The 26,616-nt window shown below is 37.5% G+C and overlaps 5 protein-coding genes across 10 annotated transcripts; 2 read left to right on the top strand and 3 right to left on the bottom strand.

The window, feature by feature from the left end:
* The first annotated feature begins 953 nt into the window (after nt 1-953).
* LOC126787218 (uncharacterized) lies at nt 954-1,445 on the top strand. The gene has a single exon (XM_050513136.1). It carries the CDS (start codon nt 954-956, stop codon nt 1,443-1,445), a length of 492 nt encoding a protein of 163 aa, XP_050369093.1.
* A 1,544-nt stretch (nt 1,446-2,989) lies between these two features.
* On the bottom strand, nt 2,990-10,418 carry LOC126785869 (protein IQ-DOMAIN 5). The gene is made up of 8 exons (XM_050511531.1): nt 10,139-10,418; nt 9,455-9,599; nt 9,156-9,272; nt 7,626-7,853; nt 6,221-6,448; nt 5,194-5,307; nt 3,795-4,284; nt 2,990-3,485 (listed from the first exon to the last, which is right to left on the bottom strand). Exons 3-8 carry the CDS (start codon nt 9,237-9,239, stop codon nt 3,358-3,360), a joined length of 1,272 nt encoding a protein of 423 aa, XP_050367488.1. The 5' UTR covers nt 9,240-9,272; nt 9,455-9,599; nt 10,139-10,418; the 3' UTR covers nt 2,990-3,357.
* Nucleotides 10,419-11,193: 775 nt separating this feature from the next.
* LOC126789493 (dnaJ protein homolog) lies at nt 11,194-13,207 on the top strand. Its single transcript, XM_050515655.1, has 6 exons — nt 11,194-11,376; nt 11,604-11,784; nt 11,881-12,016; nt 12,105-12,381; nt 12,480-12,678; nt 12,786-13,207. Exons 1-6 carry the CDS (start codon nt 11,218-11,220, stop codon nt 13,109-13,111), a joined length of 1,278 nt encoding a protein of 425 aa, XP_050371612.1. The 5' UTR covers nt 11,194-11,217; the 3' UTR covers nt 13,112-13,207.
* A 591-nt stretch (nt 13,208-13,798) lies between these two features.
* LOC126785996 (pentatricopeptide repeat-containing protein At4g28010-like) lies at nt 13,799-18,581 on the bottom strand. Of its 3 annotated transcripts, XR_007671153.1 has the most exons (5): nt 18,439-18,581; nt 18,079-18,112; nt 15,813-17,984; nt 14,456-14,761; nt 13,799-14,390 (listed from the first exon to the last, which is right to left on the bottom strand). XR_007671153.1 is itself a non-coding variant. In XM_050511694.1 (3 exons), exons 2-3 carry the CDS (start codon nt 18,106-18,108, stop codon nt 15,864-15,866), a joined length of 2,151 nt encoding a protein of 716 aa, XP_050367651.1. In that variant the 5' UTR covers nt 18,109-18,112; nt 18,439-18,581; the 3' UTR covers nt 14,782-15,863. The 3 variants fall into 3 exon arrangements, 1 of the variants encoding a protein (XP_050367651.1); XR_007671152.1 differs by having other exon boundaries at nt 13,799-14,761; XM_050511694.1 differs by lacking the exons at nt 13,799-14,390; nt 14,456-14,761 and having other exon boundaries at nt 14,782-17,984.
* Nucleotides 18,582-19,282: 701 nt separating this feature from the next.
* LOC126787596 (uncharacterized) lies at nt 19,283-24,624 on the bottom strand. 4 transcript variants are annotated; one of them, XM_050513449.1, is made up of 6 exons: nt 24,493-24,606; nt 21,841-21,894; nt 21,676-21,742; nt 21,210-21,250; nt 19,651-19,710; nt 19,283-19,561 (listed from the first exon to the last, which is right to left on the bottom strand). In XM_050513449.1, exons 1-6 carry the CDS (start codon nt 24,556-24,558, stop codon nt 19,508-19,510), a joined length of 342 nt encoding a protein of 113 aa, XP_050369406.1. In that variant the 5' UTR covers nt 24,559-24,606; the 3' UTR covers nt 19,283-19,507. The 4 variants fall into 4 exon arrangements, with proteins under 4 accessions (XP_050369406.1, XP_050369407.1, XP_050369403.1 ...); XM_050513450.1 differs by having other exon boundaries at nt 19,290-19,561; nt 21,685-21,742; nt 24,493-24,604; XM_050513446.1 differs by having other exon boundaries at nt 19,298-19,561; nt 21,676-21,757; nt 24,493-24,624.
* Nucleotides 24,625-26,616: the final 1,992 nt, after the last annotated feature.

The following is a 26,616-nucleotide window of genomic DNA, read 5'->3' as shown; positions in this document are numbered from 1 at the left end:
ACTGCATTATTTTTATCTTCTCTGCCTGTAAATATTTTGACTAATAGTAGTATATAATCAATAGTATTTGAGGATCTGATGTCTCTTTTGTATCTCGATTTGGTTATTGGCTTATTGCTGTTGAGTTCATTATTGAGTTTGACATATGGAGATTTATTGATTTAATATGAGTTGAGTTTGAAAATGAAGGATGTTTCTGACTTTTTGCTTTGCTCCTTTCTGATCCATGAATGCCAAATTCTAGTATTGTGAGCTGTATGAGATGTAATAGACTTTCTGCTTTGCTCCTCTCTGATCTGATGTCTCTTGTTTGATACTTGTTTGAATGGCGTTCTGAGATTGCAAGTAGATGTGGAACTCAGCTAAATGTTACTAAGTTACTATCTTAACATAAAGGCAGATTATAGAGTTTTCTAGTTTTTAATCGTTTATGCAGAGTTTCAGCTACATGAACCGTTTGGAACCGTTTTAGATCTGGAACCGGAACGGAACCGTTTAGTTCGGTTCCTACTTTGAAAAACACAAAAACCGAACTGTTTAAATAACACAGTTTGGTTTACGGTTCCAGCTATTTTTAGCGATTTTGGAACCGTTTACAGCCCTAATTGTGCCTGATTTGTCCTAATAGTTAATGGCTTTCAGGGAAAAGATGTCGTTTCCTTATTGTGCTAGGAGAGAGTAGGTTGTTCGACTTGGTGTAGGGCACAACCCTTTTAACTATTAAGTAGCCATTAACTATATGTTAATTAGGGTTAATCCTAGTTTAGTCTTGTCCAGTGTCGAGACACCACGTGGCCAAGTGGTTTTTGGGAAGCTTTCTTTAAACTGCAAGGCACATCTCTACACAGAAGCACTGCTTAACATCCTCAAACTGATGGCCAAACTGAAAATCTGAATAGAACCATGAACCAATATCTAAGATGTGCAGTGGGGGAGAAAAACCAAAGACTTAAATGGAAGCTTTGCCATGGGCTGAGTACTGGTACAACACAGCTCACCACTCAACTATCAAAATGACTCCTTTTCAAGCCCTCTATGGCTATGGACCTCCAGCAATCAGACCATATGTGCCTGCTCAACTAATGTTGATTGGCAATTGCAGACTAGATATGAACTGTAAGCTATTTTTGAAAAGGAATTTGGAAGTGGCACAGTCTAGGATGAAGCTGCAGTATGACAAAAGACATGTGGAAAGAGAGTTTCACGTTGGAGATTGGGTGTATTTTGAAACTCCAGCCTTACAGGCAGCGAAGTATAGCAAAAAGGAAGATTCACAACCTTGCACCAAGGTACTATTGTCTTATCAGGTTGAAGAAAGAATTGGAAGTGTTTCTTATAAGTTGCAATTGCCGGCTTCAGCTAAGATTCACCCTATCTTTCATGTATCTCTCCTCAAGAAGAAAATTGGCTCGCAGGCAGTAACAACACCACATCTTCCTCCATAGGTGGATCCTCACAACCCTAGATGGTTCCCGAGTAAGATATTGGCTAGAAGAATGAGTAAGAAGCACAATGTTGCTGTAACTGAGTGGTTGATTCATTGGCTGGGTTCAACTGAAGAAAAGGCTACTTGGGAGGAAGCTGCAGACATCATCTCTCGTTTTCCAGATTTTAAATATGCTTGACGTCAAGTTGTTTGTTTAGGGGGCAATATTGTTAGGGAAAAGATGTCGTTTCTTGAAGAAAGTAGGTTTAAGTCGAGCCGCCACGTGGCCGAGTGGTTACCTTTGCTATATGCTATAAAGCATGGATACGGCAAAATATAGGTATGTCAGTATCGTACCCGTACCATATACGGGTAGGTCTGGATACGCCATATACATGTATCCATGGATAAAAAACGTATCCTAACTATGTAGTGCACAGTCAACTCATCAGATACGGTCCGAATATGATTTGGATACGTTTAAAGTTAAAATTGTCATTTAAAGGTAGATAAAATATATTCTTTCTTCTACTTCCTTCAGCCTCATACTCTCTCTCTCTGGACTTGGAGGGTGTAATATTTGACAAGGAGGATGAAGATGATTGAAGAGAGGAAGACATCACATTTTATATATCATGTTTAGTACTTCTTATTTTTTATTTTGCTTGAACTTATTAAGTAGTTAATTCATGGACTTATGTAGTTATGTTTATTGTAGAATTGATGAGATTTAGGTGTTATAAATTTTTAATTGCTTGTTTTTGATCAAATTTTAAAAATTATTATATATATATATATATTAAATATTATTTTACAAAACGTATCCAAAACGCTATATACTAGAAAAAAACGTATCCGCGTACATGCTGTACCCGTATCCGTATTCCGTACCCGTACTCGTGCATCATAGGCTATATGTAGCTGTTTCTCAGCCTTTGCTCTTTATGGAATGAAGTATCTATTTTGATTCTCTCTCTTTTCTCCTTCTCCTCTCAATCCTTATCTTCTTCTCTGGTTAGGGCTTTTAACCTGACATTGGCAACTGAGCCTATTTGGTTGGCAACCGGCATTGCTGCTTATTTACCTTCCCCTTTGGCTAGTCCTCGTGATCGGTTCGCTTCTTGGGCTGATTGGCTACGGCATACAATATTTATTAACGAACCAAATTGCATCTCCAGCATAATGACAAATATTCTTGACAACCATGGTGGCCGGAAGTAGTGTATGTTTGGATCACTACAGCTACTCGGGTTTAGAAAAAAACAGTTGCAGATAATCACAATAAGGCTCATCAGCACTGCTGAACGTGAGAATATAAAAGAGAAAAACAGAAAGATAACTGCAGGTGATGCCATTTTCAACTTAGAAGAGCTAAATTGCAGGTGGAGGTACTGTTGAAGTATATAGCTAGTCAAGGCTATGGTCAAATTGCTGGAAGCACAACGAAACCCAAATGTTGCGATGAATTGATCATAGCACCACATCCACGCGCACAACCTGCTACAGTGAATAGGAAGCACAAGTGACAAGTCACTGATATTAAGGAAATTGCAAACAGAGTAGTGGTAGTGGTTCGCCCCAACTGAGAGTTCCATTATTGGCAAAACAATAGTACAACCATTTCCTTATTATCCAAGTAAATGGCAAATCACGAAGCCAACTACTTTGAAAATTGTAGACTGGAATAGTATACCAAATATTAATAAACTTCTAACAACAAGGCTGCTAACTACAACTATCACCCAACAGTCCCACTCAGTCTTATTTCCTCCAAAATCACCAACTGATCCATTCCTGAAACTGCTGCTGTTGCATCCTCTCAGAATGTGTCAATATGTACATATATAAAACACTAAACCTCTTAGACGGGGAATGTGCAGAAACTTAGTTCCATGTGGCCTTTAAAGTTGCAAATCAACGGCTCGCAGGGCTCACTTTGAAGAGTTCAAGTCCCCTTTCCCACTGGGTTTTGATCTAGCCTTGGCAGGCTTCTGAGAACTGGCTGTACCTTTGATATTTGATCCAATTGGATGTTTGGCAGTTTGACCACTAAGACCTCCTGATCAAACCAGATTGACAAATAAACATGTTGCAGCAGAGTTAATCCTTGTTATAAAAAAAAACAATAGACATTACCCATATAATTCCGCTAATACAGTGTTTAAGACTTCCAGACAAGTAATTTATATGACTGTTCTATGTGCAAGCTGCTTATCTAGAATCAGCCCTGCTTATGTAAAGTTATTCTTATTATTCAAAATTAATGATTGAGGAAAGCTGTACTTGGTCCTATTTCAGAAGAGTTTGTTACTTTATCAGTAACGAATCTTAGAGAAACACACAAACACAACCAAAGACGGAGACTCACCATTGCTAGGCAGAGACAATCGCTTCTTTGCCTGTTTATCCGGTCCTGCTGTTCTCTCTTTTGGATTACTATGGGATCTTGATGCAACATCAGGTTTCAAGTTTCCTCTTTCAGTGAAATCTTCCAAGCAAGGCTTGGCATCTGGCTTTCCAGATTGGGTGAGGGATGCCTCTAGCATGCCTGCTGACTTGGTGGGTGAAGAATCACACCCATCGGAAAGAAATGGTACAGGTTTTTGACTGTAAACATTTGATTGAACGGTTGACACAGTAGATTTCTTGCCAGCAGACTTCGACCCAGATCTACTGCCATCCTTACCCTCTGTTGATTCATTTTCATGTACCATTACTCCATCCCTAAGATTGATATCCAGAAAGCGGTTCTCCCAGGGACGGACAGCCATCCATCTTTCTAACCAGTTCCATCCCCAGCTGTTTTTATCTGGTTCAAACCCAGAGGGTGCAGACTGCTGTCTTGTTCCAGCTTGCCACTGCAGAATAAATCTTGTGTTTAAACCCAAGCAGGTGAATGAACACTTCATTACAGACAAGTAAAAGACTAATACTTGGAAACTTGGGACGTAGGTACATGTGCTTAGAAATTTGTAATGGAAAACTGTGGTCTATTGTATGTAGTAAGTTTAAAACACATGCATCTTTCCAATACACAGATAAAAGGAAAGGGTCTCAAAGGTATTATGCATGATGCTTTTAAGAAGAAAAGAAAAAGGACACTGTCGCCTGAGAATGAATTAAATAAACCCATGCAAACATTCCTTTCTCTGTAGAGAAGGAAGAGAAAAGCTTCTTTCCATCTCTCGTCTTACAAGTATATTACTCTGTACATGTTAGAACCCATAACTAAGGAGCATGCTGCGCGGCATATGCATGCTGATAGTCAGTATTTGCAGTGTAATTTATTAATAAATTTAAAATGAGCTCAACTAGAAGAGTTGGTAATCTATATATTGATTTAAATTGGATAACATGAGGCTGCATAACCCTCACAAAAAAACTGAAACATATGAGATTCAGTGGAATAGTAACTGAGATACACCACACTGAGAAGACAAGGATGATGATTATAAAAGTGGTTGTTAAACACCACATAAGTCTACTTGAAACTTCTATTTGAAACAAAAAAGAACAAATGAATATGAATATGGTTTAAGAGAAGTGTAATTATTGTTATATTTATCAGAAGACATTGAAGATCAGAGTCCTTTTTCTCTTAAGTCTGACTGCATAGCATATCTGACATTTAAGTTTCTCCATTTGTGCTCTGTGTTAGTGTTTACTGTTTTCCTTAATTCTTCCTTTTATCCAATGCGAAAAAAGTAATAATAACTAAATAACATTATGCCACTTCCTAAAGTTGACAAAGCTTTATCTTGTTTCACCTGATGAGCAAGTGCATAAGCCATGGCTCTCTCACGCTTAGCCGCAGCCTCTTGCCGCTTCAACAACTTGGCCTGAATTTCTTGAACAGATCCTACACTGTTACACCATCCTTCCTGCACCACCGTCATTAAGTAATATTAAGCAGTAGGCAAGCCTATATAGGGTGAAGCAGACCAAAGTCAATGAAGTATTATTAGCAGGAGTCATTGACATACATCTACTGCATCATGGAACTGTTCATTATTAGACAGAGTATTACAAACTTCAAGATTGCTATAACAACATATTTTATGGCTTACTTCTGCAATTGAGTGTACTATGACATCATTCATAATCTTAATATGCTTCAGTTCCTTCTGAAGATGATATTGGTTTTTAGTACCAATCAACATGAACACAAATATGATTTCATCCAAACATGATTATAAATTATCTGATTAAATATTCTGGAATTGTTACAGTACATGAAGAATCAAGTTACATTGTTTTAATATTCTAAAAGTAAATACATCAGTATGCTACAGTTTATCATGTAAGCATGTAGGATGCACTAATGCAATGGACTAAATTCAAGCATTAAGATTATTTGGAGCTCCCCCTAGTCTCCTTTACTAGATTTCTGTTATCTTCATCTTGTTCTTCATTGCTATGATTCTTCTATTTTCATGTTTGATAATTACTTCTTATATCTGGCTACCAAGTAACTAAATCATTTTCATCATCCCCCATAACGCAACTTCATATAACCCTCCAATAGAGCCTTTGACGATATTGATTCAACCCAAGGTGGCCGGAGGACGTTGTACCAGTCCAGTTGGATATTCTAATACTTGAATCATGTAACCCGGTAACCCCAGTTAGGCACATTGGAAACTACATGAACAACTCACCCCCTCACTTTGTAGAGAGAAATCATATTCAATTATGCTGATTAAAAACATCAACAAATCAGGATAGACAGATAATAATTCCATCCAATAGCTGTATCATCTCTATAATTAATGCATACCACAAATATTTGCTTACTTCTATCTCTTGGACACGAGCCTCATTTGGAAGTTGTTGCTGTAGTCTCTCTTCTGTCGATTCACCTTCCAATGCCAGACGAACACGCCTTGCTCTCACACGAGCCTGAACTCTAACTAAAGCTTGCATACACCGAAGAGTTATTGCAGCTTGCTTCCTCACAGCATGGCCTCTGACAAGGGCTTGAAGTCTTACTAATCCTTTTAAAGCCCGAAGTGCTCTTCTGGCCTGATAAATAAATGTCAAGATATAATCTGATCATATATAATGAACCATCATTGAAAACTATATATTGTTTATTTTATTAGTGGAAAAGAGAAAGCTATACGAAATTGCGGGCATACTGTACTATATCCTTAACCAACTCGTCGAATAATTTCTCAAACAGACTATATGCCCATACTACATTTTCTACAAGGGGATTGATAACTTGTTACTAACTAATTCATGAAAGTTCATTGTTGAACAAAATATCTGTTGTCTAATTTGATTTTACATAATTAAGTATTGGACCGTAAAAGCTGACCTAATTGCCAAAATGCAAAAAAGAACATTTCAATATGCAAGTTCAGATAGCCACCTATATAACTTAATATCAGATGACATAGTATAGAAGTGCAGTTGCTCAATAGTTTTTGCCACAACAAAAGGATAATCTGCCAGACTGCATCACAATCTATACTTCAAGTTAACTTCAGTATGCAACAGTAAATCCTTACCACTTGATATGACCCTCATTCAAAGCACTAAATGGAATTCAACTTAGCCTTACAATGATAGAGGTTTCATTAATTTGGCAATTTTTCTTTTATAAAACGTCTATTCTTTTTCATTCTCAGGATTTGGCCAAAAAGATTCCTTTCACTGAGTTTACCACAACATGATACAACACAAGTCATGAAGCCAGTTTCATGTGATAGAGATAATAAAGATTCAAGCTTTACTTTATTTATTTATTTATAAGCATAATTGACTACTTCATTAACCACTAAGCAGTAGGCTCCCATAACATACTTTTCTTGCTTTCATCTTTGGCTCTTCGCTATGCAGGACTCTGATCTAGCATATGACTACACATTATACAACAGATGAAATTTTAAAATTCTGACCTTGTAGCAATTACAAGTTATACTATTCTTAACTTAGTGTACTTGTGTGGTCATATGTGCAGGGCGCATAACAAATTCTGAAAAACGTTCATATCTGTCTTCTTTAGTAATACTCCTCAATCAGTAGAGATGTCTGAAATCCAATAGTGTTAAGAACATGAAAGCTTGAATGTGAAATCCTAGTTTAGTTCATTTGAAAAACTAATGCACATTTGAATCCATAATAAGAAGTTATAATACTTGAAGAGCGCTGGGTGGTGACCAAGAGCAAATGCATATAAGGAGAAACTTGATACCAGAAACCCACGGAAAGCTGTCTGGATGCATGTAGCAGCCCACTCTTCTCTAACTTTCTGCTCACTCTGTGCATTCTGTACTTCAAGTGAACTAGAAGGAGCATCTGGATCTAATTGAGTATGTCCAACTGGTGGAGCAGCATTGGCATCAAACTCGTGTTGAAGTCTATCTGGATCAATTTCGACGGAATGCTTTCTCCTGTGCCTAAACCTGTTAGGAGTTGTCCTCTGTCATGATTGACAAACAAGGAACTAAGTCAGACTAAAATACTTTGATCTATTTAAAACATTACAGTTCAATATATCTTGCAACTTCTTGGAATGTTAATATGCTTACTAAAAATCAAGGTCTCATAATTAACATAATAAATTATGTTGGTTTTACCACTGTTACTAAAAGTCTAATTTATAAGGCAGGGACTACTGTTATGAAGTTCAACAAAACTTTAGCCTCTCCCCAAAACAAAGAGCTGAGCTTGTGGAGGTCAATATAAATCTAGATAGAGGTTAAATTCCTAAATACAAGCACTTTTCTCTTAATATTTGTATAGATTTAGACTCATGACATCCAGCTATGATAACAGTAGGGTTACCGTAAGCCTGAGCTATTTGGATCAAGGCCAACTATGGTCTTCCCATCAGCTAAAATATGATCTTAAGAAAATGTGCAGCCGATAGTATGTAGGCGAGTGTGAACTCAAATATAGGCCCAAATCAGCTTCAGCGAGGAGACTTTAGACTGGGCTAACTACATGCCGGTAGATTGAAGACAAGGTTTCAGACCAGTCCGAGCAGGCTGAAGCTGGGGCTGGAACTCATCTGAGTGTCTGAATTTGTGAAGATTATGCTTGTGTAGCTCTGAGAGTCAGTTAAGGCCTTAGTCCTCAGTATTTAAGGTTTCACATGCTCTTCAAACTCTTCCCAGTCTATTCCCAGTCTATACTAATAGTCCAAAAAAGTCAACTGTGCATTGGAGCTTTTCAGTGAATCACTCGATAATCTTTTCAATGATTACAAACTAAAATTTTATGCTTGAAGCATAAGGACAGGAAGAAAGACATCTCTTAACACCAAATCCAGATGAGTACAGTTCCAAACTAGATAGCAATAAATTCCTTCACTTTGGATAATATATGAACAAACTCAAGATTAGAATTTGGGCTCAGTAGATTGACTACACTCACTACAGCCTATAACTGTTACCGAAAAATGCATTGAACTGGATGTAATATCCAAACTACACATAAACAGCAGCTCTAACCAAAAACTACAGATATCTCCAAACATGGAAGTGGTTTTATGTTAAGAAAAGAATATGTATATCTTCAAATAAAACACCGGTGGTGCATATCCTAAATTCTCTAAAGACCAACTAAATAACAGCCAGAGCACTGATCTAATATTCTGGTAGATTTTAGTAAGATTAAGAATAAGACATGCTAATCCAACCTTGCCAAACACCAACAAACAAGAAAAACCAAAAACCAACAAGTTATAGAAGGTTAAACATTAGAAAGAAATGGTACTGACATTGTCATCTTTCACTGAAGATTGTGACTTTTCTGATTTTTTCAAGCCAACCAATGCCTTAATCCATTTACCCGAGACACCCATGGCACCAAATACTTTATCTCAACCAAATAAAACCTGCTTCAGACATTTTTTTTTTCAAAATTAGTTATAAGTAGACAAGTAATGCTAAGTAGAAAAAGAAAAGGCAAAAGAAAACTGACTAAGAGAACACATCATCTGGCTCCAGAAATTTTTTTTTACAATCTAATAATTTGAACTAACATGGCAGAAAGCAAAAGAAGATAAAGGTTACATACCCTGCTCTCTCAACTATCGGTAAGGATCTCCAACAAAGAAACTATATCCACCAAAGAGCAGTTGCTTCAGTAAACATAAACATGCCAATAGCAGCAGCAGCAGCACCACCACCTAATTTCATGCAATCTCCTCATGTAATATAGACTTCAAAACAAAACAAAAAGTAGCTTTCAAGTTCACGAACCGATATCAAATATGCATTTTTTAATGCAACAACACATAACAACGATAACGACACACGATCAAACTACACAGTCTACACTAACTGAATGTCTTAGCTTAACTCTTACAAACAAGTTCTATTATCAAACAAGTTCTAGTTGGAAGCAAGATATCTGAACAGAAACTAAGCCCAAGTATGGTAATGTGAATTGACAGTAGACCTTCCAACCCCATGTGCAAGTTGAACCGATGTCAAATTTCCGAGGTTTGCAAAAACTAGATAAGGGTAACTCTCTCAAGTCCCACATTGTATCCCAAAAATGGAAAGAATTGTAAACTACACTCTGACGATGGAAAGCAATTAGTAATCACAGACGACCTTAAAACCCCCAAATACGCAGGGCTCAATCCCAAGTTCCTCCAAAGCATTAATCACTGATAAGTAAAGCAGAAATGGAAAGAATCGGGCGTGCAGATCACGTGCCGATTGATCGGAGCTTAGAGGTGAGGTGATGGGATACCTTGCAGAGTCTGATCAGCCGGGGGGCTCCAAGAAGTCAATGCCGGAATTCAAGTGATTTGAGGTGAATGTGAGGCAGGCAGTGTCTAGCGATTATGAAGAGAGAGAAATATGAGTGTTGAAGAGCAGCGAGGAGGAGGATGGAAACGACGTCGTAGTAGGTGGCTGGCTTGCTGGCTGTGTGTGTTTGGTCGTTGTCAGGGAGAGTCAATCACGGGGCTGTGAACCCATTGATGGACCTCTCTCTCTCTCTCTCTCTCTCTCTCTCAAGTTAAAACTTCTGCTCCATTTTCCCTCAGGTGAAAAAGATACATTGTTCTCTGAGTTATCAAGTTGTCATTTATAATATCTATTCACACACTCTTTCAAATGTTTTATACTTTTAAATGTGTGCAAATAACTCACATGACTTTAACTTGGTTAGTTTTCAAGTTACCTGGAACTCTAATCGGCTACATCATGATTTCCGTATTAAAAATTAGAAAATGATTACCTAAACGTGAAAGTGCGGTGTCGCTGAGCCTCTGCTATATCCGACATGATTTTAGGCACCTCTACCGGCATTCCCCACCGGTATTGCTCCTTAGAGGGATGGACTAAAGAAAATTACATCATTCGATTGATTGGTACCGCTTGGTCAATGATTCCCAACTCGATAATCATTAGTTGAGGGACATCAATAGTTTTCCTTGAGGGGCGATACATTCAACTATTGTGGCTACCCAATAATGACCAGAATCGAGGGTCCATTGGGGACAATTTTTTTGTAACAACCAAAAAGAAAAAAGAAAATACAACACTGAGAAACCTCAGAGTAGGTTCAAGTCTCTGAGTAATTTCCGAATGAGTGGCTGCTGGGAGGCTTAATACACAGTCAACAATTCTCTTCTTGACCAGGAAAAAAGAATAAAAATAATTTCAATTACAAAAGAAAAGGAAATTTCTCACACAATGGTCCACAAAAGACCATAACCAATGAAAACATAGCAAGCATTCTAGATCCTTCCAACTATATATACTCTCGGAACAGCCCTCTTGTATTTAACTGAACAGCGTTTCTATCGAATCTGAAAATCGAACATGTTTGGAGGAGGAGGTAGGGCGCCGAAGAAGAGCGACAACACAAAGTACTATGAGATTCTGGGAGTCTCCAAGACTGCTGCCCCTGAAGATTTGAAGAAGGCTTACAAGAAAGCCGCCATCAAAAACCATCCTGATAAGGGCGGAGATCCTGAAAAAGTATGAATCTTTCTCGATTTCCCCATCTGGGTTTTTCATTCTTTGTGTGAATTTTGGTTTGATCTGTTTGTTATTGATGTGATTGCATATTGACCTAGAAATTTTTAGTCTTTGGGTGTTTGTGGCTGATGGGTTGGGGTCTTTTAGCTGGTTTCGGTTGCGGTGTTTGGATTGATTGAGAACTTTATGATGTTTGGGGTCTAATTAGATTTGGATATTATTTGCAGTTTAAAGAGTTGGCTCAGGCTTATGAGGTTTTGAGTGACCCGGATAAGCGTGAGATTTATGATCAGTATGGCGAGGATGGACTTAAGGAAGGAATGCAGTCGGGTGGTCATGACCCTTTTGATATCTTCTCGTCTTTCTTTGGTGGTGGCGGCAGCCCATTTGGTGGAGGAGGCATGCCAGGTCAGGGTCCTGTGGTTTTGTTTGTGGTTGTGCTAGTTTGTATGTTTCGAAGAGATAAGAGAAGTTTCTGAATTTCTATTTTATTTATATTGGCAGGTGGTAGCAGAGGACGGAGGCAGAGGCGTGGAGAAGATGTGGTTCATCCATTGAAGGTCTCTTTGGAGGACCTATATCTTGGAACCTCGAAGAAACTTTCACTATCTCGCAATGTGTTGTGCTCCAAGTGCAAAGGGTGAGTAATTGTTTCACAGTCAAGTACTTTCGTTATTCACTGTCTATTGCATATTGATGCTTATATGGGCACCTGTTGTAATTTGCAGCAAGGGGTCAAAATCTGGAGCCTCTACCAAGTGTGGTGGTTGCCAAGGAACTGGTATGAAGGTCAGTATTAGACATCTTGGACCCTCTATGATTCAACAGATGCAGCATGCGTGCAATGAATGCAAGGGTACTGGAGAGACCATCAGCGACAAGGACCGTTGTGGACAGTGCAAAGGAGAAAAGGTTGTTCATGAAAAGAAGGTTTTGGAAGTGCATGTGGAGAAGGGTATGCAGAATGGACAGAAGATTACATTTCCTGGTGAAGCTGATGAAGCTGTAAGTATTTAATTATTCTGATTGTGGTGTTACATTCATGCTTATTTGTAAAATGTGGAACTGATTAGTTTGCTTGCTTCCATTGTTTATGTGTGCAGCCTGACACAATTACTGGTGATATCGTTTTCATCATTCAGCAAAAGGAACATCCAAAGTTCAAGAGAAAGGGGGATGATCTTTTTGTGGATCACTCCTTGTCGCTCACAGATGCACTATGTGGTTTTCAGTTTGTGCTGAACCATTTGGACGGCAGGCAGCTGCTTATCAAATCAAACCCTGGTGCAGTTGTGAAGCCAGGTTAGTTAACTCTACTGTCATAAGAGAATGTTTTTGTTTTTCTATTTGGATATGCCAGTTTCTATCTCTTCAGATTATTTATCTTGTAATCAATTACATAATTGCAGATTCGTTTAAGGCTATCAATGATGAGGGTATGCCAATGTACCAGCGGCCATTCATGAAGGGCAAGCTGTACATCCATTTCTCCGTGGACTTCCCTGAAACTTTGAGCCTTGAGCAAGTCAAGGCCTTGGAAGTTGCTCTTCCATCAAGGGCATCATCTCAACAGCTGACAGATATGGAGCTGGATGAGTGTGAGGAGACGACTCTGCATGATGTGAACATGGAGGAGGAGATGAGGAGGAAACAGCACCAGGCTCATTCTGAGGCCTATGACGAGGATGATGACATGCCTGGTGGTGCACAGAGGGTGCAATGCGCACAGCAGTGATTGTATTCATAACCCATAAAAGATGTTGCTAGTGTAGTTTTCGGTTGGTTAAATTCAGCATAATGAAGTAAATAATGAAGTGAAACTCTTACTGGATGCTATTGTCTGCCTCATTTGCCCTAGAAAAATTGCATGCAAAATGAAGTAAAGAATGATGGATCCGATATTAGACAGTTTAAGCCCACTTTGATTCTAGTATTAGATTTTTGTCACTCACTGCTCTATAGTTTTCCACTTCTGTGCTTGTCTCATAAACTTCGGGTGTCACATAACTGTCATGTGATCTGCTACTTTTCGTATTTGGTGTTGCATGATCTATGTGATATGCTAGACTTGTAGTAAACCGAAGTTCAAATTGAACTTTGTTATATGCTAAACGTGGTTAATTATTTCTTCTAACGAATTTTACAGGGATACTAAACTGTATATTCACTGTCACGTTTTAATTTTTCACTTGAATACTCAACTGCTGAAAGAGAGATTGCCGCAACCCCATGCCGTTAAAACTGAAAAGTGTAAAAAAAAGCTTGAGCTAATGGAGGTTCATTGAAAAGTAGTAAATATATATGCATCAGATTTAATGTGAAAAAACAAATTAAGAGACGAGATCTAAATTGCCATTAGTTTTAGGTACAAGTTAGTACTAGGCTAGATTGATGGTTCGATACTTCAAATGCCCTCCAATGTACTGAGAAAATTACAACTTTTATGTATGGCCATCTGAGTGACTTGAGTATCTTGAACTAGAGCTGACAGTTGGTGCCAAATCTCGGTCTGCGCATACAAAACCATCTGAGTGAACTATAAGAAACGTGTAAGAAACATTGGACCAAACAAAGTTGTACATATGTGCATGTGCATGCTTGTGTACCAGAGCTGAAATGGTATACTTCTAAGCATGTTACTTCCAACCCCTTACTTGCAACCCAGTCAAAACAGATTACACTTCTAAGCATGTTTCAACTTTCTACACAGAAATTGAGTAAAGAAGTATGATGTTCCACTGTCTCGTATTTATCATTTTGATTTGCATACCTTGACAATAGAGTCCATAAACCTACAAAACAATCGACATATATCCAGTAAAGTCTTCTTGTGGTAAACTATATCCAGGTGGTACACAAAGAAGCGGACGGCAAGTATTATCTTAAGATTTCTTCCCTTGATACCCGTGTGTTTGAGGTGTTCCTGTTCTTTGTCCAGCATGATTCCAACTATCTTCTGGTCAAATCGATGGGATCATGATATTGAATCCACCTCTTCCAATCTATCCAATTATCTACAGTTCTCTTCCAATCAAAAGAGGGCGAATCACCACAAAGTACAGAGAAAAAAAAGGTTAACCTTTTATAGGACCCAGCATACACATTATGCACGGAAAAACCTAAATCATGGCCAGTTGCTTTGGGTTTATATCCTCAGATGTCTGCTTTCGTTCCATAATAAATATAGTTCTTAAAAGTGGAGAAAACAGAGGCCAGCTGGAGGTGCATGAATACAAAATCACCTGAGGCATTCAGGAACACCTTCTCCGGACTACTATCCATCAGAATGGGAAGTGCCAGAGAAAAGCCCAGTTGCCAAAGACTCCAGAAACACATAAGGAGTTCTAAGGAACCTTTCCAAACCACCATAACCAGATAAAAATGTCTACATAAAGAAGGCAAACAGAGTCAGCACAGCAACCTAAAACAATTTAGTCCGTAACGAGATGCAATTCATACGTTATCTATTAAACACTATAATCCAATCCTTCAATAGATACCTTTCATGCTGGTAAAGCCTACTTATTTTTAGGAAAAAAAATATGAAGGCATTACCAAAGAAAGTTATACAAAAAAGAATAAAAAGATAAATGAATATCATCAGACAAAATATCACCCTCCAACAAAGAAGAATAAACACTAGAATGTCTATGTAATGTGCTACTAGTTTTAGACAAGGAGAAGCGAAGTACGTCTACCACCTATATGCTCTTAAATAAAAAAACTTGTCCATTTTAGGGTCAAAATTTAACACCTTCACTAAGAGACCACAGAATCATTTTCTTTCCACAAGCACCCCTCTGCCAAGTAAAGCCGAGACATGTTGTGGCTAAACCCACATTACTAACAACTGAGCTTGGTGCAAACAGGCAATGCATAAAAGAATGATCAACACTTCCCAAATTCATACAGAACATACTAGAGTTGATACAAGCATGTATGAATGTTTATATTTATTCTTTTCATGTTGGAGCATTAAGCAAGTGATTCAAGAGAGATAAACATGACCAAAAGGAACTACAGAGCACATTATGTTTATATTTGTACTTTTGCAAAACAAAAATGGCAATTAGTGAGCAACCAAACCAATGAGATTCTGTCACCAACTTATGAATTGTAACAGCTAGAATGGTTTTAGTTTGATACGTCAGATGCCTTCACTTTTGAATAAATACCACCCAACCTAGTCCCTTTACCCATTTTTTCTTTTGTTCAAGTTCCATGGCATGGGCCTTGAATAAAGAAGACAAATTGTTATAAAACCTTAGAAAGTGTTTTGCACATAACTGTCTATGAAAGTTATGACTTATGAACATAACTTGCCATGATAAAAATAGTACATGGAGTGATAAGAGAAGTAATAACAATAAATACGAAAATATCGTAAAATTCCATATAATTTACAATTAGATAAAACAAAGGACAACGTGACTTACATATCATAGCACATCAAAAGCAACACACTATTGTGGCACTGGAAAACCTCTTCAGGAGAAAGAATCACATAACTTAAGTTGCGGATATGATTTTTTGACTTTCATCAATAGCTCATTGCAGTTAATGCTTATTTCTTTTGATGTCCCTTTGGAAAAAGTTGGGAGAACCTGCATCACATCAACATTATCAGAGATTTGACAGAGGCAAGCCATGATGGTAGAAGTTATATCTTGGTCAAGAACAACACCCTTGTCTGCCATCTGATGAAGCAAACTAACAATTTCTTCGGTTTCATCTTTAGAACTATAGCCCTTTAGTAAAGAATCATATACAAAGACATCAGGCTCAATACCACGAGTAATCATCTTCTCAACGCACATTCTAGCCTCATCCATGAGCCCAAGTTTTGAAAGCCGATTTACCAACATAGAGAAGGTTATTCTATCGGGAATTAAACCCAATTTGAGCATATCCTCTAGCAACTCTTTAGCATATTTGACATCTCCAGCTTTTAAAATACCGTCAATTATGGTATTAAATGAGATGGCACAAGGCAAATGATTTTCAGTTCGCATTTCTTGAAACAACTTCTTAGCTTGCTCCAAACTACCCTCCTGGCACAACGATGACATCAAAGTGTTGTAGTCAATTACTGTAGGACTGACCCCAGAAGCTCTCATTTTACTAAACAGTCCTTTTGCAATCCTGAGCATTTGGTTTTTGGAAAATCCATTGATCAAGACACCATATGTGATTGAGTTATGTATAACTCCCACGTCAACTGCATATCTCCAGAATTCTAACGCCTTGTCAATTAATCCTTCCTGTAGGCATCTGTCGATCAAAGTAGAATAAGTATAAGAGCTACCAGAGATGCCTCTTTTAATCATTGCATGATATATCTCCATAGCTTGATCAAGGTTACCTTCCTTGCATAGTCCCAAAATGAGCATGTTATATGTCATAACATCTGGCTCAACAAAGTTCTCATCATTTGTCATCTTACTGAAAAGTTTCATTGCCTCATCAGCCTTCCCATCAGAGGATAGTCCCATTAGTAATGTGTTGTAAGTAATTACATCAGGCTTAACACCTTTCCCTTTCATCACTTCAAAGATCTTTAAAGCATCATCCACCAACCCCTCCTTGCATAATCCATCAATCATAGCATTGTATGTTACAGTATTAGGCTCTGTACCCTTAGATAGCATTAAATTGAACATCGCCATGGCTTTTGTAGCCATTCCTTTTTTGAAAAGACCATCAAGGATACCTGTGTAAGTAACAACATCAGGGAGAACTCCACATTGTGTCATATCATTCACCACATCAGTGACTTCTTTCCACTCCCCCATCTTCGAAAAACAATTAATCAAACAAGTATATGTAAACACATTAGGAGAAATACCCTTGTTTAACATCTCATTAAACAGTTGTTTCCCCCTGTCCGGATTCCCTTGTGCACAAAATCCACTTATAAGGGAACTATATGCGAAAACATTCATTTCCAAACCCTTTTGCCTCATCTCTTCCAAGAAACCCATGGCCTCGTTCACTCTACCCTGTTTACAAAATCCATTTATCAACGTGTTATACGTAACCACATTTGGTTTTGAATCTGACAACCCCATATCAACCAACAATTCCACTGCTTCTTCCAACTTTTTTGCTTTGCAAAGTCCATCTATAAGAATGTTATAACTACGAATATCAGGTGTTACAAAATGACTTCCCATTACACTAAACAATTGGATTGCCTTGTCAACCTCATTATTCGAACAAAATCCCTTTAACACAAGATTCATAACATAATCGTTGAACTGAAATCCGCGCTTTAATACCAAGCCGAAAACCCCAACTGCAAATTCTGGCTTCCGTGCATTGACAAAACATGAAACTAAACAACTTAATGACATAAAGCTCGGAATAATACCAACCTCAGCCATGTTAGCATAAACTGAGAATGCTAATTCATAATCTTTTGACCTTGTCAGAGTGTTCACAAGGAAGTTGCAGGCTAAGGCTGACCCCGCAGGCAGACGGTTTGAATGTATGGCATCATGAAAACGCAAAAGCGCCTCTGAAGTTTGAGGATCTGGGTCCTTCCATAAAGCTCTCAATCGGGTTTCTACATCGGATAGACAAGCAAGCGATGAGAGTGAGGAGACGAGCTGCAAGAAAACATAGAAACAAAATGTCAAATGTCATTCTAAAGTATAGTAAATGAAGACAGTAACAAAAGAGAGAGAGAGAGAGAGCCCTCACCCGTGTCTTGGAAACCTGTAATGACCACATGCCACTGCATTTTGAAACATGAAAAGTCAGTATCAAAGCCAAAGACGATTCAAGCATCATGTCAGTGAGTGAACAGATTGAAACACAAGCAGGGGGTTCAGAAACTACAATAGGATTGCAGCCTTGCTGATCTAGGTCACAAAAACTAACAATAACATCGGATTTCAGTCTGAATTATTTCACTGACTTGAAACTAACTGTGAATAACTGAACTATATGCAACAGTACTTGAGCTAAGTGCAACATCTTTGACTTCATTGGAGGAATTTTAAGCTAAAAGATTATGAAGGAAGAAGAAAATATTGAATAGGAAGAAAGAAAAGCATCAACCTCTGGATTTTGTTGCCGGAATTTATGAATGGCTGGTGGCAGTCACAGTTGGTCGGAGATGCACGAAGAATTGGATGCACAATATGAGTTGAGTCTGCTCCTTTGATTGAGTGAGTCGAAATCGTATTCGGCGACGACTGCGAAGTCTCTCCGAGAAGAGAGAGGTTAGAGAAGCTCGTCCATACGACGTCGTTTCGTGGATTTTACTTTTTAATCACTTTGGTATCTCATTCCTAGGAGACTTTTTTTTTTCAAAAAGTTTATGTGAGCTTGGTTACGTTATACTATCATCATCAGGACATACCCACAGACTCAACCCTGAAAGACTTACGATGGATACGTACATGTCACACAACTCTCAAGTATGGATTTCTTGTGAGACATCCAAGGCATTCCTTTCCATTTGCTTCAAACATGTTTGGTTTAACACGACTTCAACCTTGGTTAATATTGTAGATTCTAAGTTGGACGTCAACCTCATGATTAAATAGTAGCTTGTTTACCAAGTATGAAACTCTGACTTCTACAACCAAAAAACTGTAGCACAACTCGAATGTTTAGTGGCTGCTACTAGAGCATATCTTAGGGAGTCGGACTCCTTGTTTCAGCTCATCAGCTGTTTTGCACGGGCACAAGAATATATCTCGCATTTTCAAACCAGAGTTTGAGATCACTTCCTTTACAGTTTGTACTTTAGAATCAGATCCAGAAATCAGTATAGGAGGATACGATAGTATGAGAAACAAGGTGATGACAAGAGAGCGGAGGAAAGTACAACTATGTTTCCCCGTCTTGGAAATAAACCAAACAAAAATTAAACAAACAACCAAAATATGTGGCGAGTGAAAATCATGTCAATCCATAAGTCTGAACTTATCTACTTTTTTTTCCTTTCTGCAGTATGTCTAACAATGTGAAAGATTACACGTTTTTACCCAAAACAATAGTAGCAACATTATGATCTGTTTCGGGGTAATTATAAGACCTTTGTTCAAAGGAAGGATGAGTAGTATCAATTATAACATGAAAATCTACAGAAGCACACAATCAAACTATATGCTACGCATTTTCATGATGAGTTCAGAAAAGTCTTGGCAGCATCCAAACTCAGTTCTTCATAGACCTGTAACAGATAGGACCAAGAAAAATATAACAGACAAACAATGGAAACTGGATACAGTATAAGATCTATGACTTTAATATTGAGCATACTAGTTTCTTATGAACTCGTTGGAATGCCTTGCAAAATCGCTCTGCTTCTGCGGCACCCACCTGAACGATTAAGCACCAGAAGTTAGTTTTCCTTCATTCTTCTTGGTTCCAACAAATATTTGTATATTTGGACATGAAAGTAACATAAATTTCAAAATTCTGACGCCAGGTAATGATAAGCTAACACCAAGGTTACAAAAAATGTAGCCCCTTCTCAAGTAGTATTCAGACACAAAGGGTAAAAAGGAAAAAATTATAAGCGAAATCAATAAACAGCTGACGACTGTTTCATTTGCCAGATGCCCAGATACCAGATAGACTAACAACAGCACAGGTACACAAGCATGCTCGCTCTAGCATACATGCTGGTGGTTGCACATACAGAAACTTAAAACAGATGAAAGCTTTTGTATAAGATCCGAAAAAGGATACACATTAGATTGAAATGTTATGCTTTAAATATATTCATTGATTCCACGATAAAATTGCCAAGGTAATGTCATAAAGTGAGGCATGATTGCATGAAATATGTTTTTAAAAAGCACCAATGGTAATATGGGGTCTTTCTTGCCCATATCTTGAATTAAAAGTAAAAGTTGTGCTTCTTGTAGGATAATGACATGCCTCAGCATGATAGTGGGCATCTTGTAGACATAACTTAAAAAATGATTGTTGATTTAATGTTTATTCAAGGCTTTTTCACATTTGAAAGTTGAGACAGAGGGAAGGAAAATAATGAATAGGAAAATCCCGATATGTAGATAGTTGGCATAAGTAACACCAATGGACATATTGAAGAACAAGAACTCATCCTTGCCATGCCAGATAAATTGAATTGATATTTTGTTACGTTGACAAGAAGTGTACAATTAGTGGATAAGCATTCCACGTCCAAAAGTGAAAGAAAAACAAAAAGACAAAACAAAAGAATTTGACCACGAATAAAAAGACACAATACTGCTAGCACATTAAAAACAAAGTTGAGAGAGAAATTCCAAAGTTCTTCCTCCACCCACCCTTTGTAGTTCCAAAATTTCTCCTATGATGCTGGACTCTAACTAAAAATAATAAAAAGATCAGCTAACTAGAAACCAGATAAAGTTAGGAATTTGTCCCATTTCCCCATAGACTGATGCTAAACATAAGTACCCTTCACAGACGCAGTTCAACTTCCTTAAACAGCTTTCCACCACAACTATACAGAATAAGTACTAGTACATAATCCGCATCCATTTCTCTAAAACTAGGCATCTCAAATAATTACTATTTCAATCATAGGTGGGACTACACTTTCCAACTGATAAAGGCTGACATGAGCAATGATAACTGGGGCACATATCAGGCATAGTTATTTGCAATCTAAAATCACTATATGCATAGAAATAAAAATGCTTTTTAAGAACAACAAACACATCAACATATTCATGCTTCAAAATATCTGCAAGCATTTAGACGTGTCTTAGATGATTGAAACAGTCATTTTTATAAGCCTAGTAGCACGTATACTGCAATCTCCACATAACAAATAGAATCCAATAAAACATATGCCAAGGAAATACCTTCCTCTCAGCAACCAACTTTAGCTTGTCCCAGAATGCATCTGTAAATACAAAACCAGATAACTGTAATCAATATAAGTTCTACCTAAATACCCACATACCACTGAATTGCTCTTTAGTTGCGAATGGATCCATGCAATCTCTACCTTAACACCTTTTCGTGTACCTTTTCGTGTGTTAACATAAGGAAATAAGAAAGTTTATCTATCTTTGATGGTTAACATAAGGAAATAAGAACTCGTAAACATTTTCCAATCATGTAAAGAGGTTTACTCAAAGCTCTCCCAAAATTCATTCTTATAACCCACGTATGAAACATCTAAGATGCCATCAAATTGTTATAACATGTTGAACTGAAAATGATCCAATGGTCATTAGTGGGTCTGAAGTTTATGATATGGCCCCCAGTTCAACCCCAAACAGTAAGATGGGAATTGTCTGCCAGATGAATGTGATGTATGCATACCAGCCTTACCAGGTACATCATCTGTTTCCTTCTCCATGTCTTTGTTCTCTCCCTCATCCCATGCATCCTGCCATTCTTTTAGCTGTTAAAAAAATTCAAATCAGTCAACTAAAAGTACCTATAAGCGAGCAAATGGTAAATATTTTGAAATGTGAAAAGTAATACCGCTTCAGAATCTGCGGTTTTAGAAGTTGACTCCCTACATTTCTCTGATTCAGCCTGAAATTAAATAAAGTTGATATCAATTGAACTAATTCATATATAACAATCAAAGGGTGAAACATCACAATAAATAAAGTAGTCACTGCCTCACGATCAGTTCCACCAAAATTGTTTGGACAAAAATTAACTAATTTGACTAATAGTTTGCAAGTATAAAGAAACTTAGCAATCCTATTGTTCTAAACGGCGTAAAGGATCAGATTGGGACATAAAAAACAAATGAAAACAGCAAAACAAGAGAGTCAAACAGAGGAGAAGAGATAGGTGAAATAAAAACAAGGAAAAAATCTTATGACTTTTCTTCTGTATCACAATCTCTGTATTCCAATATTCTCTATAAAAAACCTGAAGCGGTACTTAAATATTCTTCACCCAAGCCTAGTGTGTCCCTCACTCTACCAGTTGGTTGGAATTTCCCTAACTCACCCATTGGAGTGAAATCCTTGCCAGAAACAGCTCTAGCTTACTCCTACTATTCGAAAGTACAGGACACTAACAAGCATCAGTATCTACGCTTGGACCGGAACAAAAGGATAGAAACAGATAAATGTTTCCAAGGTGGTAGAATCAATCATCAAAATTCCAACTTCAAACCAGACCCATGAAATTATAAATTAAAACCTTGAAGCGTTTCTCTTTTCTTCGATGAAAATAGATAAATAAAATAATTGTAAATAGTAAAACAGGAAGGCAACAAAGTACAATAGTGGACATGAGATCCTGATTCTACAAACCAATTTAGAGAAACGGTGCACAAAGACCTAAGGATTACAGCACTACCAATAAGATATAATCTTCCAGGTTAACAAACTATATCAACTCACTCCAGTAGCTCTTATGAGTCTAACAATAAGGTTGATAGTGAATCATCAATCATGTGATTCTTGTCTAACCTCTTCAGTCATCAATGCCACTAGGGAAAACCATAAACTTACAAACCAAAAAAGCTCTTCCCATGAGAATCTTCAAAACGCCTTCTATTTTGCTCCATCTGAATCTCCTAAAACAAAAACAAAACAACAACCTTCCACATTCCCCATAGAGTTTTATCATTCTCGCTCTTCCTGTACACTTCATAGAACTCATACACCCTCTTGGTATGACCCAGCATGCTCAACAAAAAGGACAATGAAGGAATTCATGGTAACTCAACAGAAAAGCTCTTCCACACGCAAATCGTAAAATTAAAAAAAAAATTAAATAAAGACAACTACAGCCTGTTCAAGCCAAAAAAAACAAAAAAGTTATTTATTGTCATTACTCAATCGACTCTAAATCTAAAAATCATACCCGTGAATATTCATGTTAAAAACATACTGCTCCTTAAACTACTTGTTACCACATTAACCTGACTCAAATACCACTGGGCAGGGAAACACATACGAATATCAAAGTAGAAGCATTAATGGACACAATATATTAATCTAACATGTGCGTTGAGACCAGATAACTAATCTTTATATGATCATTTATGCTCAAAAAGCTAGGATTATTAGTGGGTAAATACACCCTTTTCAATAGAACGCACAGTAGATTTATCCAGATACAGATACTGAGAGAGATGGAGGAGTACATTTATCCCTACAACTACACGAGCTAACCATCCCACCACACCTTAAGAAACCCACTTCCTCCCTCTGACCAACCACCGTTACCAATTCTAGAACAGGTTCAAAATCACGAGCTCTTCCTTTTTCAAGCCCAGCAGCAGCTGCACGAGCTCTTCCAACATGCCAAAAATGAACCACAAACAGTCCACAAACATAAGTGACTGCAATGATCTCGGTAGCCACTCTACACAAGGAATTTAAAAAACAAACTAAATAAGCAAGGGTCCTATATTCCACAGAACACCCGCTCTTGCCAAAGATCAAATTTCTAAGCAAGCATAAAAGGAACAACTCAGAAGCACCCACGTCAAATACCTTATGAAACATATATTTACAGTTTAAAATTATGGGCAACGGAGAATAGGCCATCAACAGTCCAACATTTCCCAGCACTAAGTCTATCTTTCCTCTTTCGAAGTTTCTTAGTCACTTGAACTAGCCCTGTAACTTGGGGGTAAGGGGTGCCTCCTCACAAAGGGCCCGGGTATCCTCTCCCTTTTGGGCCAGTAGATGCTCTAGGAAGATGTCTTTTCATCAATTCGTGTAACCACACATCCAGGAAAGTCTATGTAACGCACTAACACCCCTTATTCACACATAATTCAATAAAGGAATGATAAACAAACATTACTTCTCTCCTACGAATAATATCACAAGGAACAACTAATGCACCACCAACACCATGAGAAACAAGAAAACTCAAAATCTATACTCACTTCCAAGCAAAATATAGAAACTGAAGATAAAATTATGGCTTCACCAATTTACCAAAAGCACCAAAACATTAAAGAAAAGGCTCTGAAAGACGCAAGTTCATAGAAGCGCTTATCCAATTAGATATAGGGCTCCTCCGAACACAAGTGCATCCAGTCATCGGCTAAAGGCAAATATTGAGGAAGGAGACTAATCGAATTCACATAAACAATAAAAGATGGAATGAAGAAGAAGAAGACGAGGAAACTAAAGCAAAGAGAGAGATAATTACATGGTAGTCACGAGATCGGACGACTGGGAAGAGAAGGAGAAGGCGTCGGAATTCAGCTTCGTCCATTTTGCTTCCGTTTCTTTCTCTCAACACTCCTTTTCTCAGACCCTGATGCCTCGAGATGTTGATTTGCTTTACGTTAAAACTTCTTTTTCTCTCTTTTTTTATTTATTTTATTTTTATAGGAGGTGAGTCAAAAGATATTTAACCTTTTAACTCATTGTCAGTACTCATCCGTAGTCATGTTAGCATCTCGAAATGTTTAGAGAAGTCATGGGTTGCATCAAATTCTCTTGAAGGAGAGGACCCGAAAGATGATTAGCAAGGATATTGCTCTGCAATAATTGGACCAAGATGGTTGAATCAGTCTCTCATTTTTTCAAGATGGAGACTAGTAGCAATAAAAAAAAAAGGCCCTATGTCTCAGTTTCGAGGATCTCACCAACACCAAGATTAACTTGAAAACCACTCATCCAATTACCACTGTGATCTCTAATCACTCCACCTGCCCCAATTTTGTCAGAAAAGGAATTTCTAGAACCATCCACATTGAGCTCAGGGACGGAGCTAGGATTGTAAAATCATCTGGGCTAGATTTCCTTTGATAATTTTTTAATTAATTAATATTTATGAAAATTTATTAAATAATATTTATGCTTGTATAATCCAAAATCAATTTATCAAAAGCAAAAGTACGAATACATTAAAGAAAAAAAACCGACTACTTAATCTTAAGATGTACTCTACGAGTTTTTGTAGCGAACTCATTAATTACTGACTCATTGTCAATACTATCTGGAAATTGTCTTTCAATGTGAACTAGCATGCAATCCTCAAGAAACTCTTATTCAATTTTGTTCCGAAGTCGATCTTTAATAATTCTCAAAGCTGAAAATTCATATTATATACTTGTTGTAGAGATAGGAAGAGTTAATACCAAACAGAGCAATCTATGAATCAAGTTGTAGTCTTCTGCTAATCTTGTTTCAACCAATTTTACACATAAATCAGAAAGACTTGTAATATTTTGAAGCTCATGACGATTACGAATATCTTCTCCATAGAAATTTAACTACAAGCTTAAAGCATGCAACTCAGCAGAAGTAAAATCTTGTGATCTAACTTTTTAGTAAAAGTACAAATAACATCCTTCTTAAAAGACTTGAAACCATCAGAAGGATCTAAAAAGGCTGACCTAAGAATGAGAAGTTCATTTGTTTGCTCTGGAAATCTATCATCTAACTCTCTCAACTATATGTCTATGACACCATTGAATATATCAAAATGATTGTAGTGTTCAACTATAATAACATCACCTTCCTGACAGTGACAACCAGTACCCACCCTATGTTGAGCACTCAAATCAGGCACAATAATCTCATGAGTTCCACAAAATGACACTACGATTTCAAGAAAATTCTCTCATCCATCTTCTCACAACTCTCGAAGCAACAATTTTGTTGTTGAAATATGATTAAGAGCATTAACAATATCAGTAGACTTCTTTTGGAATTTTTGGCAAAGAAAATCAGTGATGCCTATGACTTTATTCAGAAAATGCAAGACAAACACGAACTCAAAAGAGGTCATAGAAAGATAAATACCTTCAGCTTCACCACGAAGATGTCTATGGGACCCATTATCCTCTATGTTCTTCACCACGAGCTTGGTTGAACTGAATAATTCAATCAAACTATTAACAGATTTAAAATGACTTTCCCATCAAGTGTTTCCAGGTCTTTGTAAACAACAAGCTTAATTAGCTCCTTTGCCTATCTCTAGCATTCCAGCATCCAACAACTCTTCAATTTCTGCTTCTCTTGTCAGTTTTAACTCAGTACTACGCTTTGTAGAATCACCAACAAAATTCACAATCTTAATCAACAAAGAAAATAATTTTCAAACTACTTTAATTTCTTCTGCTGCTGCAATTAGAGCAAGTTGCAAACGATGAGCAAACAATGTATATAATATGCTTAAGGACAATCTTGAGAAAACAATGCTTGTAATCCATTTCATGAGCCACACATGTTGCTAGCACCATCATAACCTTGACCACACACATTCGCCACTAAAATATTATATTTACACACACCTTGCATATCTCATCTTTAAGAATTTGAT

The sequence above is a fragment of the Argentina anserina genome, chromosome 3 (assembly GCF_933775445.1).
Source record: "Argentina anserina chromosome 3, drPotAnse1.1, whole genome shotgun sequence".
Taxonomy (NCBI): Eukaryota; Viridiplantae; Streptophyta; class Magnoliopsida; order Rosales; family Rosaceae; genus Argentina; species Argentina anserina.
This window is presented reverse-complemented; position numbering and strand designations above follow the sequence as displayed.